Here is a 14,066-nt window from a genome sequence, read left to right on the forward strand (position 1 = left end):
CAGGAAGATTGAAAAATGCCACACGTGGCCAGCTTGATGAAAGCTTTCAGGAAACGGATGCCCCACATGGCATGTTCCCTCAGAAAGCAGCAGAAATTTCATTGATTTCATTTATCCTGTCAGCTAGTGCTGACTGGGTATTAATTTCGCAAAACATACCCTGTACATATATGGATCCTTTGGCCTTTGGAATAGACGAATATTATTAGTTTGCACCTTAAATACTATAATGGTCTAGAAAGCTGTTGCCAAACAGTTAAAGTCAGAATGAAATAAAGTAAGTCAGAAGCTGGGAATCATCCCAAAACATGTTGGCTGTGCTGTTGCTAAAGGTGAGTGCCTGGAGTCAGGGTTGAGATGTGTTTATGGCATAAAATACAAGGATCTCTGACAACGATAACTGAAACCCTCTGCTGATGAGTGCTTTATGGGACAGTAGGCGTTGTAGGATAGCGTGCTTTGTGTGAATAGAGTCTCAGCTTGAATATGATTTTTCTCATTTAAAAAATATTTTAGAAAATGCACTATCTTTCCTAGCTAATTGTCGTGTAATACTAATTTGCAGCAAGAAGCCTGAAATAGAATCTCGCTCCCTAAGCAAAGGAATTTAAAAACAAACCTCTTCAAATACTATTGTATACAACTTTCAGCTCAAAAAGATGTGTGACACAAATTTTGGGACAAGTAATATAATGAAATAAATATGACTATGTATGTGCCCATTTTTCATAAATTAAAATAATCTGGTAGTAACATTTTTATTACAGAAAGTAATAAAGAATCATTCTTATCTCTCAAGATATACCTACACGGTAAATTTCTTACAGGAATTACAGCAAAGAGATGTAAAAGAAAGGGGAGTGTTCTTATGAATTATGGAAAAAAAATGCTTATGTGAGACACTGAAAAGAAGTCAGGGAAAGCTGAGACCATGGGAAAATCAAAGAGGATAGAGTGGTTTGTGACAAGAGATGGCAGTAGGAAATGACAAAGTTGTGAATAGCTTGGAAGAAGACATGAAAGGCAGGAAGTCGAGCTTCCTTACCATTGCATCATATTTTATTTTTACTTTTCTATCCTGCTAAAAATTCCAGCCTCTCTCTTAACTCTTAGAGAAATAATCTCAATTACAGAGAGGCAATATTTTTCTGTTATCTTTTGTTGAACTTGTCTATAATGTTGAGACCTTTGTGGTATATCTATGAGAGTTCTTGCAGTAGGCAATCCAGAATCTCTGTGAGTACTGATAAAACCAAATAGCAACCAGTAAAGTGAGTGACATGTTCGCTGCTGCATCACATCTTCTTGAGGGCTACCAGGTGGTCTAAACCAGCTGATCTTGCTCTTAGTGGTAAGCCTGAACATAGTTATTATATTTTATATATTTAAAGGAGGCAAAGGAAATAAACTTTTATCAGGATTGAAAATTTTCAGCAAACCACAGCTGAATCAAGAGAGTACATTAAATAAGTATGTAACACTTGGGGTTTTTTGAGATGAGATGCAAAACCATTTAACAGATAGATAGACCTTTAGGTATTCCATACTTGGCGCTTTTTTCCTCCTTTTTTATATTTCTTTAATCTTTTTTTCTCCTTGACAAGAGTATTTGTTTTCATTTCAAACAGCAGGTGTTACCTGCTGTAAGTGTGATAGTAAACTATCAGATGAGGCTTATGTACTGCCAAAGCATATACAAAAACTTCTTCACCAAAGTGGTGAAGGAATCGGTCTGACTTCAGCTTTTCCTTAAATTTTACCTCACTTGAAATGCACAGTGACAGGTTTCACCAAGAAAGGCTGCTTTCTCCTTCTGGGGGCTGTACAACTGCTTACGAGGAGGAACTGGCAGCATAACTAGATATAAAAAGGGGAAATGGAATGTTTCTTCTGGGTGGTGATTATCTCACTGGCTAGGATTGTGACCAAGCACTGGGTGTGAGAAGCAGCGAAAGGAGAAACTGCTCTCAACTTGGGAGATTACTTTGTATTAACTGGCCTACAAGACAGGAGCTGGTTTATAACGGAGTGAAATAATTTAATTGTGTTATATTATTTGTCGGTCAACACCCAATGACTGAAATCCTGGCCAGCTTTGTGCAGTGTTTTTAATGTGAAAGTAGGCTAAAAAGCTCCTTAAAAGTCTCAGGAGCAGCCCTTCAGCAGGTGCTATATATGAAGGCAGTTTTACTGTGTATCTCTTATTCCTGTATATATAGATATCTATGTTTGGCTCTTTTACTTAAGTTCACTAAGCTGGCATCAAACATAGGTTTCCTAGGGGTGTCTACACACTGTATTGCACCAGTTTGACTTAAGATACTGTTTTAACTTAATGAATTTAAACCACATTATTTCATCATACCTTATATCACTTGGGAACTTATGCAAGTTAAACTGAATATGGTGTTCCAAAATGTAAATAAGGATTCCCAAATAGAAAGAAAGTTCATTGTAGTTTATCAACATCAGTTTAATTACACCAATGAAATTCGGTATGTCCTAATTTATATCAGTAACTCTTATTTACTGAATGTATTAAGATACAATGATTATAATAGGGACTTTATTAGATTTAGACAAGTGGATTTATTTTGTGCAATAGTTCTAAGGGAAGGTTTATAGGTAAACATCTCTTCACCTTCCCTCACGGAATGAAAGCTTGAATCTAGCTTGAAAATTCTGCTAGTGACATGCGGAGGTAAATGACTGGTCTTTAAGTCATTTTTAAATTTCTTTTGTTTGACGTTAGTCTACCTCTGATAGCACTCTCCAGAAAAATCACTACTTTTATAGCTGATCATGCAAGACTGTTTTGCAATGGTTCCTTCTTCAACAGCAACCTTCAAATCCCTACTTCATCCATATTTTGGTTGTAATGGCAACAGAGGCTTTCTGGCAGATAATATATTAGTAGAAAACCAGTGGGGATTGCTAAAATATATGGCTAAAATTTACAAAACTAATTTCCTAAAACTGCACCTCACCTACATTTGAGCGGCTTGATCTTTAAGACAGGAACTTAAGTGAGATACCTCAAAGGAATAGTGGCTGTGCATTCATCAGAGGATGCTTTAGGCTTAGGTGGAAGAATACGGAGTTGGAGTGTTTTGCTCTTATCTCTTCTGTTATGGGCCGTTCCTATTTTTGGGAGGTCCACAACTCTTGTTATTGAGCAAGCCTTCATAGCCTATTCCTGGGTCAGGCAGTGACCGTTCTCCACTATTTTATGAGTGAGGTAACTGTGAGGTTGTGTAAGGTCATGTCAGACAGGGCTGTGAATAGAAGCCCGGGAGCTTCACGCAGCAGTGCCAAGTCGCAGTCACTTAGCCACATAGCCTTCCAGCACAAATTCAATGAGTCTATGCTTGTCTGTCAGTAACCAGGGCTGGGGCTGCTGTATCTCACCACCCTCCTGGGGCCAAGACTGGACCCCAATACACAGTTTGCTAGTGTTGTACTTCTGCGAGTTGCAGCGCTTGCAGATGAGTTTGAGCACTTTTCCTGTGTAGGGGCTGATGCACTTACAGGATAACAGCCTACTTATGTTACCAATTTAATTCTTTAATTTTGGAGGAAGAGATCTGACTACACTTGCCCACGCATGTGGGAGAAAAAAATAGTACCTGATTGTATAATTAAAGACTGGATCATAACTCAGTTACTCAAGGAAGCAGAGCTGTGATTGGCATTTCCTAAATTTTGAGTGCTTGATTTAGCAACCTTAATGTGCTTTCAACACATTTAAACATTTGTGTTCCATTTCTATTTATCGTTGTGAATTCTCTATTTATCCTAGAGAAACTGTAATTTGCAAGTGTATATAGCAAGTATATCAGGTGTTGTTCTTAAGGTATTTTTTCATTAACTATCCTAGCCCAAAGCTGAACTAAATGGAGCAGCCATATAGGAAGAGACGAGGATGTTCCACTTTGTTGTACCAGACTTTGTGTCAGTCAGATAGCAAAGTGTGATAGATTTTGCTCGTTCATCTATGTGATGCAGGTCTGAGCTATTGCAATCTCCAGAAGGCCAGAACATGATTAAATAAGTGAAGCTTTCCAGAAAGCATGATTCATTCTCAGAGGTGGAACATTAGCATAGAGCAGGGGAGTGAATGCATCAGGACGTCACTGATAAGTACTAAGCCTTTTGTATGAAGACAATCAGTCTTAATACAGCTGAGCCTTCTAAGTCAGACAGCTTGAACCTCTGTACCACGGATTAGGAGTCTATCTCACATTCGTATTAATAGATGTTATCAGCATGAAGACAAGAGCTCACCTGGGCAGTGAAGGTCAAGCAGCTTAGCCTTGCTGTCCTTACACAATGCTGTCCATCATACCATTTCAGCTGGAAGGTGCATTGGCTGGGCAGCAGCTTGTTCTTTTGTTATGTTGTTAGTTTTCTCGTGGGAATGGTCAGAGAGCTGGCTCTGACATAGAAGGGTACTTTGTCTCAGCCCAGCTAAGGGAAAGCAAAAGGAGAAAGTGATTTCCCTGGAGACCCTCCCTCAGATGCTCTCTGTTATAACAACAGTTTTCAGCAACAAGCAAAGTGAATGTATGAACCTGATGAAACAAACATGAAAATCAAACTATTCCATACACATGAACCAAGTCTTTGGTTCAGAAAACACCATCAGTATGGGCAGAGGGTTCATCTTGTAATCGGGGTACAGGTCTTTACCTTTAGTGCGCTTTTAAATACAGATCTTCAAAACTAGTTTTGGGAACTGTGGGAAATCAGGAAGTGCTACTCATTTAGAAATCATGCAACAGATAATTGAAGTTAGGTGGTTGTGATGAAGTTACTGATCTAACTTTTTCTCACCAGAGGTCAGCGCTGTTGAGTTTGCTGTGATGGCCATAAGGTTCACGTGTATGTTTTACCTTTTTGTTTTCTTTTGACTAGAATCTTGACTCATTTTCACGTGCACCAAGTTGCAGTCTCTGATTTTTAGAAATTTTTGATTTTAAACAAAATATATTTTCAGCAACCAGCTTGAGTAATAAATCCATTTTCTTTAAGACTGACAGGGAACAGAAGAGAAAAATAGTGGCCACAGAGGTGAGATGCTGTTTGTATCTGGTGAAGAATTAGCCTGGTTATTTTCAGGGTTTTGTGGTACAGAAAAGCCACTAACTTTGTAACAAACGGGTTCTTTGATTATATCAGCAATTCCTTATAACAATCTAGGCACTCGTTAAATATTGATAATAAATTGAGAAAAAGAGGTATTTCTGAATTCTGATGTCCAGTAAAGGAGATTTAGAACAGAAAATAACAAAAATACAGATAGATAAGGAGACAGCTATGAGTTTTGATCTTCAGAATATTTTCTCTGACATTTCAGACTTTTTCAGAGTTTCTGATTTTCACAGTCATAGATTTTGGAGGCTAGAAGCCAAAGTGATTTTGTCTGATCTCCTGCATAACACTCAGTATTCAAGCTTGTAAGGGCAATAGTGATTCTTTTAGAAAAAAGTGCAAGAGTTTACTTCCTATTGACTTTCTGAAAGCATCCTCAAAAAAGTTTTAGGAGGCAAATGACTGCTGTTGTTTTTACCAAGTGATTTTTGTTGTTATTGTTGTGGTTTTCACTTTGACAACAGTGAAATGCAGACTGACCTGATACAATAATTTATTCCACCATAAGCTGTGTGGAAAGTTTTTTCTTGTTCTTTTTCTGGAAAACAAGATTGCAGTTAACTGTGAGGATTTCTGCTGATTTTTGTAAATTAAATATTTCAGCTGAAAATTTCAGAGGAGCCTAAGAGAATTAGAAAAATTTCAATCCACTCTCAATGATGTTCTGCACATCAGATGATGATTTTAATAAGTCTTAAACTAGCATAACCAAAAAAAACCCCTAGCAGCTGTTCAAAAGATGCTAGGGCAGGCCCATTATAAAATGTACTATGGTATGCCATAATGGTTAGGATACCAATATGTTCTGTTTTTAGTACCATTGACTCAGTCACTTGAGTTCAAAAAAATAAGCAGGGAACATCTGTTTATTGAAAGGATTTCCTCTATAGTAATTTCTCTCTCTATTCCATCCTTTTAAAAGTATTTCCCAACATTTTTTCAATAGTTCTTTTCTGAAGAGAATCCAATATATTTTCTAATATTCTGACACTCCATTAATTTTGTTTTCTTATTAATATCTGGTGCAGTGAAAACCTAATTATTGGCTGATATTTCTTTAAAATTCTTGGGGTTCCTTTTGCTTTGTTTTTCTTAAGTTAAAAATGTTTGAGGTCCCTCCTTATAGCTACTGTACCAAAGATCGTACTGCTGGAATTGTCAAAACAAATAGCAGCTTAACTTCTGTCCACAACTCTGGTCCAATATCTCTGTCAGAATATTTAACAGCTATTCAGCCAAATATTTGTAGAGCAGCTGTACCCGTAGTCGGACCAAGTCCTATTCCGTCCTTCCTTTTAGCCGTGCCATATGATTCATCTTTCTTCTTTTAGAATATTAGTCTATTTTTAAATATTGTACAAGAAAGCAACAGCAAACACAGCGTGGTACAAGTCTATACAACTAAAGCGGTTTAAGTATTTTCCAGAATTGACATGTTTGGGACATAGTATGAAAAATGAAGTAGGGATGGGTTGGTGGGTATGACTTTTTGATAACACTAGCAAGACCCCTCCCCCATGGAAATCTGAAATTTCACTTTGTTTCCTGAGGAAGGTCAAAAGCTTTTGCTTTTGCCTTCTGTGTCACTGTTTGTTTTGTTTTGTTTTTGCATCTCTGGGCACCCCTTCCTAGAGGTATTCTAGCTATGTTTGTTAGAGTTAGGCTCTGACTGTTTGTTAGCCAGTATGTTTATTCTTCATAGGATAAGGTGACTTACTTTCCTTTTTCCCCCTAACCTACTTTGCTATATGACCAGCAAGGGCAGGATACAGAGAAAACCAATATTTGACAAATAATTTAAAACCTAGTCTGTACTCTTCAAGAATATTCAGAATCGTGCTTTGATACATGGTCCTCTTAACCTCGTTAGGGTTTTGTTGTAGTGCATAAGTCTCCCAGCACAGAGCAGGTTGCAGGATCTGACCTATGTTAGCAATCTTCTCCTATGAGAAACATCCTTGTTTTACTTTGACACATTACAAATAACTGACTCTGTAAACTGGCTAAGAGTAGCCTCCTCTTCACCTCCCGTAACCTGTAGTAAGATGCATGGACAGTCATTACAATCCAATGCAAAACTGATAGTGTGAAAGTCACTGAGAAAGAAGTGGCTAGCTGTGACGCTACCAAGCATGATTCATATTTCTGATCTCAGTCCAGCTACTAGTGGGCAGGTGTCCACATCACACCACTGACGTAACTGGCACAGTCTGTCCCACCTTTGCTGAAAGCCTGTACTAAAAATAAAGAAATAAATAAAAACACAGTTCGGCTTGTTGTCATGAATGAACTAACTCTAGCCCATAAAAATTGTTATCTACAGGTTAGAGTAAATACATTTCTTTGCAATACGGAGAAATTTGTGGCGCCTTCTCCATTCTAATCATGTCTGTGTAGGCAACAGTCTTCTAGTTCCAGTATTGCCAGGCTGGTTTATGTGTTCTTGTGGCTGCCTTTAAGTGGTGGGAGAGAAGGTTTTCTGTTATTGTCGGTTTAGCCCTGGTAAGTAATTGTATTGTGATGGGAAAGGTGTCTTTCCCTTCATTCAAGTAATGAACTCTGTGGTAGTAAAGGTGCTGTCCTTGGACGGTTCTTTACTTTGCAGTGTAATGGAGAGCTCAGGAAGAAAGATTGTTTGGATTTATTAGTTTTATTAAATCACAATATGTTCTACTGTGCTAACTAGCTTTGCTCTCTTTCTTAATCACTGCACCACATAATAGTCTTTCTGTCTGTCCAGCACCTAAAGATTTTCTCATTGCCAACTCACTAGTATTTTTAAGGAGTCTATTAAGGTATCTCAAGTGTAGAAAGATAAGCAGATGTGGAAGTGTTTGCAGGATCCCAATATTATTATGAATATGTGCAATGTAGAACTAAGTTAAATAGATCATTAAAAATGCCCTTTTTGGGAGGCATTGACTTTTAACATCCTGTTTACCTTTTAGATGATGCTTCCTCTGAAAATTTCCCTTTGGCCTTTCCAGAACTAGATCAGCAGCTGCAGGTAAACTGGTGTGGGGTTTTTTGTTTGGTTTTTTACTACAGTTCTACTTCACATTCACTATACTTGTTATGATAAAAAAACTCTGGCTGTTACACTAAGGTGAAGGTTTTCAGTGATGCTTGTCTAAACTATTAACATTTAATAAGTGTGTATTTCCACAAATGTACACTCTGCAAAATCTGCAGAAAAATTCTTTTGACATTTGAATCCAATTGCAAGGAAATTACTACTTTAACAATCTCACCTGCTTTTTAAATATTTTGGGGGAGACTTGATGACCTTAAAGGTCTCTTCCAACCTAAATGATTTTATGTTTCTATGTACGATGCACAGTACATACTGCTGCATTGCAATGAAGAGAGTTCCTGTGGTTTTGATGGGAGAAGGAATGAGTCAGATATTATATTCTCATGCCTACAGGCTGTGCTGAGACCAGTATGATCAGCTTTCTTTGAAGCATTCCAAGAGAATGCAAAGGTGCATTTTGTAGTGTCATCTTATCTCAAATCTTGGGTAACTAAAGCCAGTCATGAGGACTGATGTGAGCCTCTTCAAAGTTACACGAGTTCATGCTGCATAGCCAGCAACCCTAACAGTTGCCCTAGCAGACGGCAAGGGATAAAAGTGGTGAATCCTTTCATGACCAGTCTGATTTGTCATCATAGCACAATGGAGCCCTGATACACTGGACAATCAGACAGCAACTGATAGCAATAGTTGATGGCAACTCCGTGGTTCACCAGGCAGAGAGCCAGTTCTGTATCCAGGGATTATTTCCCTTTCCTCTGTGGCGGTTCTGGAGTGTGTGTTGGCTTTTGCAAACTACTTCAGATCATCTGTTTCCCAGGAGCATTTAGGCTTCCTCTGATATTTCAATATGAAGGCAGTTGTTTCCTGAGTGTAAATTGAGAAAGGCATTAGCAGACTGTGTTGTCCAGTGATGTCATCCTTCCTGTCCCCATCAACTAGTGAAACAACACTAGAGGGCTGCTGACTTAAAGGACTGACTTTACTCTCCTGCTGCTCTCATCAAAAGGGTGACTGAGGAAGGACAGAGGATGACAGAGACTCTTCTTTCTCTATCCCTCTAATCCTGAAAATAGGTGCAGGTTCCTTAGGCATAATTAGAAAGATTAAAGGAATGAATAGCAACCTAAGATTTGGGCTGAAAGGAATATATGAGACCATATAGGGTAGTATACTGGCTTATTTATTCCTCTGATCTTCCAGTACAGCAAAGATGATTGATATTTTTTTCCCTCAGAAGAATTCGATTTGAGAAAAGCGATATTGTTTTGTCGCTGAGGCACTGAATTGAAAGTAAAGAACCTGCATTCTGTTCCCAACTCTGTCAGTGACACACTGTGTGATCCTGGAAGAGTTGCTTCATCCCTCTTCTCATCTCTGAAATGAGGTTAATATTTTGAGCTTTTTTTGTTAGACCATTGAAATCAGTGGGGGAAGACTGCTCTAAAAGAGCAAAGTATGATTATCATTACTGCTGTTGGTACATAAAAACAAAATTAGTAATGTTAGATGTAGGTACTTCATAGGCCAAGTGATGATTTTTTTTATTAGGAGTTTTATGACCCGTTTCTGGAATGTGTAATATACTCTAAATGTGTAATTTCATGATAGTCTAAAATTGCTCCTCTGGAAGCATTCAAGTCTGCTGGATAAATAATAGCCCTTCAGTAAATATTTTTTAAGTACACGCTAGAGCAATTCCACTGAATACAGCCTCTTGGTCTGTTCAGTACCTGACATTTTTGTCAAGAGAATCTTCCTTTACTCTCATGATCTTAATATGATAACAAATTCAAAGAAACAATCAAAGGCTTTGATTCAGATAATGCTTTTCTTGTTATCCTTCAGAAACTTGTTTTTCTAATGTTGAGGTAGTTGAAAGGATAAATTATGAGGACTGTCAGGCTGACTCAAACACTCTAAAGTATAAACTTAGTGGTAGTGCTTCATCCTTTAGCTTTTCAAGCTTATGTGCGTATTTATATTTAGATGCTTTTATGTTCAACTAGAGGCAATTAAGTCAACACAGGGTTCTGAGCTGATGCAGTGGTAACCACACTTAGCTTTAGCAATGAAACCTTGAATTTCCTTGCTTTTGTCAATCTGGATCATATCTTAGTTATAACTATTTAATGTAATTACATTATGTTTATACTGCTTTAGTATTTCAAACAAACAGGGCTTGTAAAAAGGTTATAATTTACCTAGTTATATTTCCTTATTGTTAAACTGCTATAACCCAAACTTTTCTCTATCCCAAAGTTAGCTAGTATAAAGTAGCACACATGAAGTGTCGTGTAGACGAACATTTTAATCAACAGAGGCATAGCAGCCTGGAATGCTTGAATTTGTGAGAATGCTGGTACGTATTTTCGTAAGAAAAATATCACATCTGCAGCCACAAGATTTTCATCACCATGCCGTAAATACAGTCAAAAGCATTTGTATTTTACTTAAAGAAACAAACTATAAATGCAGGCTAGGTGGCTATATAATAACAGGCAGGTTGGTTTTTGAAAGCAGCTTGAAAGCTAAGTGACTTGGAAATTCAGAGCCTTAGAATTTTATGCATGCAGGCAGCAGACCACAGCCTGAGTACCAAGCAATTTGCACCTCTGTTTTAGGCTTCAAGCCCTTGTCCTTCTATGTTAGGCCCTGGCAGACAACTTGGCTGTTTGAGCAGAATTACCTAGCGTTCCCACTTTTCCAACCACGATCCTACCGTACCTGCTCCCTGGACAACAGTATCCGATGGCAAGGGCAAAGTTCAGTGCAGCCTCCCCCATGGCGGGGTGATAAACTCCGCTGTCCCAGCACCTGCCCCAGCTTTACAGAGGTAGAGGTGGGATTGACTAGAGAAAAAGTATTTCTAGGAGACTAACTAATAGCTAATTCTCTACAAGGACTCTTACTTGAGGACAATCCTAGTTGAAAGTTACAGCTACTTTCTGAAGAATAAAAATGATCAATCTAGTGTTCTGATCTACTAGCTAGGTTCGCACCAAAAGTGTTGTCTTTCCCAGTTACCTTTTTGAATGTTGTGTTTTTCTACTAGTCTGAGAGGAAAAAATTCCAAGAAGCAATTTGTAAGAAAATAATATCAATTCTCTAACTCAAAAGTTTTGCTTTTGTTCTTTATTTTTACTTTTTAAAAAATTAATGTCAGCCAGATACAGAATCCCTACATCTAAGAACAGAGCAGTCTAAGCTCTGTGCAGGAAAAACCTGGTCTCTTTTGCAGCTTTATTATTAACAAAAAACTACAAAGAAGTTCCTACCAGTGAAGTACTTCCAGTGAAACAAGGCTCATTTAATAAACTTCTTGCTTTCAACACCTTTTGTTTGCAGTATTGGAAACTAGTCGCTTCCCACTGATGAGCAACACTTTGAATAAGGATAAAGCACTTGCTTATTTGGGCTTAGGTGTCATTTTCCCCCTGCCCTTGTGTGTGCGATGTGGTGGGTAGTGCAGTGAGTATAGGCTTGCTGCATTTGTCAGTTTGTTATTGGGAAACATTAACCTTTGCCTTGTGTAAGAGTTGGACTGGGCTTTGGAAGGCGCTTCCTTGATTAGCTGCATAGTGGGCGGTGGCCGCTCTGACAGACACTCTACTACGGGTTATCTGCTATATTTAGACATCTACATCAGCATCTAAGGCCTTGGTGTTTAGGTCACTGAATATAGAGGAAGGTATCTGGTGTTAAGTACCCGCATTACTATGCCCTGTGTGCTGTCTGTCCTGTTTCAGCATTTCCTGTGACTTGCTCAGTTCATCTCCCTCTTCTCCATTGAAGTCTTTATTCCAGCTGGGGAGTTTGATCCTGAAGAGGGAAGAAAACAAGTCACATATGGATGAACAGTGTGTTCTGTAATTCTTTACCATCTCTTCTCATGAAATTGTGAGCTTGAGAGAGTCATTTATGTCATATTTTGTATTATGAATCTGTTGCGATCAATGGAGTTAGATGATCATAAAATTGCTGCAACAGAAGAAGTCTCTAACCATTTATGATACCAGTTTGTTAAGTCAAGGGGTAGTTTTTCATGCTTTAGTGGGAAACATATATACAAAAGAAGCAATGAAAATACTATGAAAAGCACAGTTTGTTGTGTGTGATACAAGCATTTAGTAGAAATCTTGTTTTCTCTGGAACTTTAATAATGGAATTAATGTTTCTACTGACTGTCAAGACTCTTGTTAGACTCGTATAAATTATTTTAGAAAGTTTAAGGTTATATTGTGTTTTTAAAGGTTATGCTGTATTTAATATATATGGAATTCCAAGGGGATTACTAGTGTATTGTAATTAGAGTATAATTAGATTTGATTGCCTATGAACTTGATAAGTCTCCTGTAATACTGCTGTGATAACTATGATCTTATCTTAGATTATGTAAGACATGGATGTTTACAAAGTCAGAGCATACTAAGGTTAGAAAGGAATTGAAAATTTCTCAGGAAAGGAGAGCAAAACTCTTAATCTCTCTTATCCAGTAGGCTTGAATTGTTTGGAGGAAAGAGAATTGCCCACTTTTTTAGTCAGACTAGACTAGACTAGATATATCCTAGTCTGGACATCTGGAACTGGTTGAAGAGTTCCAGCTGCACAACAAAAAGTAGCTGCAATGTGCAGCTATTACTTTTGCTTGGAATAATGTGATTTCTTCCACCCTAGAAGAGTACGCAAGGCCATATAATAAACATGGGTCACATGCAAAATAATTGGCACTGAACTTTCTGGTTTTCCAGAACAGTTTAGCTGAAAATTACCACATTTACAAAAAGTGAGGCACCATGGTTGAGTTAGATCAGTGCTAAAGACTGCCTTGTGGATGAGTCCACACGCTCAGCTGAGAAAATTGCATGATACATTTTGTTCTGTTATACTTCAGCCTTTTCAGAAGACAGTTTTAATTTTTTTCACAGTGAACCAAAAAGGAAATGCAAACAAACAAAGGTTTTAAACTTTTTGAACACCTGGATGACACTTACCAACTATACAGTTTTTGTGCACATGGAATGCTGATATTCATGTGGCAAGGCAAAACACTCTTTGTCACGTGAGTGATGCAAAATATCGCTGGAGGACACAAAACGACAATTTTCAGTAAAGATTTTAATTAGAACAGCTCCTTCAATCTGTCTTTAAAAACAGGTAGAACTGCTCAGGCTCTTTCTGTTTCTTCATGAACTGCCTTTGCATGTCATCCTGCAACGTCTTTCATATCTGAATTCCAAACAAAAATGTAAATAAACACTGCACATGTTTCGTAAAGATGTACATAACATATGTGCCTTAGAACAGCCTATAGCAGTATCTCTTAGTGTCTACTTGCTGGATTCTGTAGAAAGTTTGTCAATGTTTCAACAAAATACAAGGAAAAATCAGTCCTTGTTGAAAATTTGGCATAGTAGAATAGACCACTAGTATGACTGAAAGCTGTAACTTCTGTGCTAGCTTTGTGAACAAAATCAGAGATGCTGCGTGCACATATTTTGCCAGTACAGGAAAATGAGGGTGGATGACACTAGAAGCCTGAAATAAGCAGGATTAAAAGTAGCAACTCTTGCCATTAAATATAACTTTCTTTGGCAAGGGTGGCTTTTGCTTATGTAGCAGGTATGCTTTTATATATATTAATTTATGGATGGGCAAGATACTTGTGAAGTAATAAGCTCGGGCTGTTTTGAGGAGAAATTAAAGTATGGCTGTCGGCTTGTGAGTGAAAAAAATATATACTGCAAACAGAGCTTTATTAAGGCCTGTTGTAATTAGTTGCCTAGGTAAACTAGCAAACTGTTACCAAAAAAATAGTATATGGACTTCATGGATGGGAAGTACTTTGTGCTGGGAATTCCAGTTCTTTTTCTCTGCCACA

General features: G+C 37.9%; 1 protein-coding gene across 2 annotated transcripts in view; it reads left to right on the forward strand.

Annotated features, from left to right (window-relative positions):
* The window catches only part of MAP3K7CL (MAP3K7 C-terminal like), a 30,987-nt gene that overhangs the window by 3,755 nt on the left and 13,166 nt on the right, over positions 1-14,066 (forward strand). For both annotated transcript variants that reach the window (XM_010135845.1, XM_010135844.1), the window contains one exon: positions 8,100-8,158. In XM_010135845.1, the coding sequence (XP_010134147.1) occupies positions 8,100-8,158 (59 nt within the window). The remainder of the gene's footprint in view (positions 1-8,099; positions 8,159-14,066) is intronic.

This window comes from Buceros rhinoceros, unplaced genomic scaffold, assembly GCF_000710305.1.
Source record: "Buceros rhinoceros silvestris isolate BGI_N320 unplaced genomic scaffold, ASM71030v1 scaffold5515, whole genome shotgun sequence".
Classification (NCBI taxonomy): Eukaryota; Metazoa; Chordata; class Aves; order Bucerotiformes; family Bucerotidae; genus Buceros; species Buceros rhinoceros.